The sequence below is a fragment of the Atta colombica genome, unplaced genomic scaffold (assembly GCF_001594045.1).
Source record: "Atta colombica isolate Treedump-2 unplaced genomic scaffold, Acol1.0 scaffold83, whole genome shotgun sequence".
NCBI classification, from domain to species: domain Eukaryota; kingdom Metazoa; phylum Arthropoda; class Insecta; order Hymenoptera; family Formicidae; genus Atta; species Atta colombica.
The window spans coordinates 2208829-2212554 of NW_017259576.1; the positions used below are offsets into that span (position 1 = coordinate 2208829).

General features: G+C 39.9%; 1 protein-coding gene across 1 annotated transcript in view; it reads left to right on the plus strand.

Annotated features, from left to right (window-relative positions):
- LOC108692937 (homeobox protein B-H2) overlaps positions 1-3238 on the plus strand; it is a 30732-nt gene extending 27494 nt beyond the window's left edge. The window contains exon 3 of the mRNA XM_018201518.1: positions 2364-3238. Within this exon, the coding sequence (XP_018057007.1) occupies positions 2364-3228 (865 nt within the window). The 3' untranslated portion in view covers positions 3229-3238. The remainder of the gene's footprint in view (positions 1-2363) is intronic.
- The last annotated feature ends 488 nt before the right edge of the window (positions 3239-3726 follow it).

The window sequence follows — 3726 nt, forward strand, 5'->3', positions numbered from 1 at the left end:
CGATTGACGTTCTCGTGTAATAACATAGCTGTATATCATATTTACTAAATTAGTTACGAGAAACAAGGATAGCATATACGTACACATATATGTATATATATATATATATATATATATATAATTTTTTTCGAAGGGCGACAGTAGCGGGGGTAGCAAAAACTACTTGCACTTATCGAGCAAGAACGTCGGATGTAATTCACGCCTCGCCGCCACGAAAGGGTTGTAATTTTCTTGATATTATTCATGAATGTTATGGCAGGTTGGTTCATGTAATATAATAGCCTTTCACAGTCGTTTTCTCTTTACGTACATTTTTCTCTGTCTTATTCGCCTCATTTCGTATTAAGCCGCTCGACGCGGCACTTTAATTTATTTCTCATATAAAGGGCGAGTTCCCCTAATCGCGTGAGCACGCGCTCTTATATCGTGTTTATCAAATGAAAAAAGTTCATAACGTTTTCGATTATTATACGAAGGTTATAGTTCGATAATTCGTAAAATGTTGATATTTTTTAGATATCAAATTTTTTCTTTTCGTTTTTGCTATTTCATCAACAAATCTTAAGCACGTCAAAGATTATTTTACAATTTTTATTATGAAAACGTCATAAAAGTAATTTTTATTGTCAAGTTTTTCTACAATAATATAATATAATACGTCTCTTCTTAAAAATATGCAGAGAGAGAGAGAGAGAGAGAGAGAGAGAGAGAGAGAGAGAGAGAGAGAGAGAGAGAGAATTTTTCATGTTTAATTTGAAACGAATTAGTAAAATGTATAAACATAGTTATAAAAGCATGAAGATTATGATGATACTTTTAGTAAATACAAATGTCGTTATTTCAGTTTCACAATTTCTCATATTTCATTTGTTCCCAGGAATTGACTTGAAATTAACGAAAGATTCTCTATCCATATCTTCATAATAACTCGAATAATTATTTCGCTCTGTATGTGCTCGCATGACGTATATTATTTTCTTTTCATTCGATTTTCTGACACACATTACATTTTGTTTTTAATATCCAAACCGCACATGCATGTGCTCCATGCACGCCATTCAAAGATTCCGTTGGGCATAATTTGTTTTACTGTACGACCGATCGCGCGAATGTAATTCACGTTTCGATTTTGTGAAAAGTATCATGATTTTCGCGGTATGATTTGCAGTGTTGTCGAGCAATAATGTTCGGTTAATATGGCCTTCGGCAGAGAATTTCACCTCCTGTCTCCCTTCATATTCTAACAGTGTTCGTTTCGTCCCCGTTACACGATATCAACCCTCCAGACCACGGCCTGTTGATATATCTCTGTCTCGTGCGCGTCTAAGGGCGCTTTTACGTTCGCAGGTGCGGTTCAGGTATATATATATATATCTCTATATATATATATATATATATATATATATGTGCGCGTGTGTGTGTGTGTGTGTGTGTGTGTGTGTGTGTGTGTGTGTGTGTGTGTGTATATGTGTGCGTATCATGATACGCGATGATTAGGCACTGAAACTCCACGGGCTATTTGTTAGTATAATAAGCTCCCGGTAGTGTGGCCAACGTAACCACTTGGCGGCACGCCACCCCGTTTTAGCGTAATTGTCCCAGATCGAGATTTACATACATGAGGAGGGTGAAGAGAGGCACTGTGATGAAGGGAAGAGGGCCGGTTTCAGGGAGAAATTGCAGAAAGCTCGTGATTGCTTCGGGTGGCGGTGCGGTGGCCTCGAAAGCCATCAGTCGATCCTTATGCTGACGAAATTTCGCGTTACAAACGAAGGAACGAACAGCTGAAATACTTGGAACGGATCTTATCGTTCGTTATTAGAATCTGGAAAACTACCGTGGAACTACGCTATGCTCGCATGTGCTTCCGGCGATCAAACCCCACATCGCGATATCGTAGCTCGCATGGGCCTACCGTTTGACATTGGTAGGCCTAACTTAGATCTATTTTACCGATATTACGTTATAAGAATAACGATCGCTCTGATGTAAATGTCTTGAATAGCCGAGCCGTTTTTCATCGCTGGTCATTACCGACGTATAGCCTTCATCAAAATACTGAACACGTCAGTGGATTTTATGATTCTTTTTTAGTGCCAATGTACGTCATTCTTACGTACGCAAATATGTATACTAGATTAGTTTTAAAATATCAACGTCATAAATTTATTCTACAGATATTTTACTTACACATCATCTTGTCATTACGATTTTCATATTACATGACTGATACTTAATAATCTTTCTTTTTTTTTTTTTTTAAGAAATTCTTAATTCTTTGATTGAAGATAATTTAATGTAAATAAATCGCGAAGACTTTCGTACGAATCGTGCTCATATGCTTGCTTCCTTTGTACTTTCAGAACGAAATGGAAACGACAAACGATCGTGGGTTTCGAGATCATGGCCGAAAATAATTTCGCTGTTGCCGCCTTCCAGCATCTATACAGCGGCAGTACCGTTCCCGCACATCCTGCCGCAGGACGGTACTGGCAATATCCCAGCGCGCACGCGTTACCCGCGAACGGATTCTTCTATCAGCCATCATCGGCGGCGGCGACTCTGCAAAAACCGCTTCCCTATCGTCTATATCCGCCCATGATTCTAGCGGGGCCAAGTAATCCTCTTGGTTCTTTGACTGCGAGCTCCAGTCTGTCGACTCTCAGCAACTATTACAGGGACAGCCCAGAGATGGCAGACGGCCGGGATTCCTCGAGAAAAAGGGACAGAAGCAAGAGCCCAGAATCGAGAGATAGATCGCCAACTAGAAAACCGGCAAGACTGTATCCGCTGCAAATGATGCAGGCGGGCCCTAGCAATCCTCTTGGCACGCTGACCACCTCCAATCTCTCCAATATGAATAATTATTACAGAGGTAGTCCTGAGTTGATGGAAGGAAGAGAGAATATGGACAGATCGAGGAAGCAAGAAAGGAGCAGTAAGAGTCCGGACTCTAGGGACAGATCACCCATGAGGAAGGACGTTAGATCTTATCCCTCGACGATGATCCAGGCAGGTCCTAGCAATCCTCTCGGACCTCTCGCGCCTAGCTCGAATCTGAACAACTATTACAGAGACAGTCCCGAGATAATGGATGGACGAGAAGGTATGAACCGAACGCGACAACGTGACAGAAGTCAGAGTCAGGACAGATCACCTGTGCAGAGAGAGGATAGTCCTCGAAGTGTAAGAGCCGACAGTGATGAAGAAAGTATACACGATATCTAGGACACGGAGATTCTCGGTACCGGCGGTGATACGTCGGGAGTATTGCACGAGGAAGACAAGTATATCCTGCAAAATAATTAGGAAACGTGTGGATTATATTGTATAAGGAAATCAATATGTCATTTCGAAATAAATGTACTAATGGCGAAGAGTTAACATCAGAAAGTAGGAAAATTATCAAGGATTGAATAATCCTTTTGAAAATGTATTCGTGAATCGGGCAGTTATTGAAACATATGGGCAAGCTTGAGAATACTGATTGATGCGAGAAATTCATTACGAGACACTGATATGGATAATTAAAATCAAATTCACTTAACTAGCATTAATCAGTCAATTTCGAACAAGATAACGAAGTCGCTCAAATTTCAGCAGCTATTGCATTAACAGTTCATAAATAAACAAATCAATGGAGACTTTGGGAGATCGATAAAAAAATTTGTATAATCCTGGAAAAAACGCGCTGTATATATACACACATATATATATATATATATA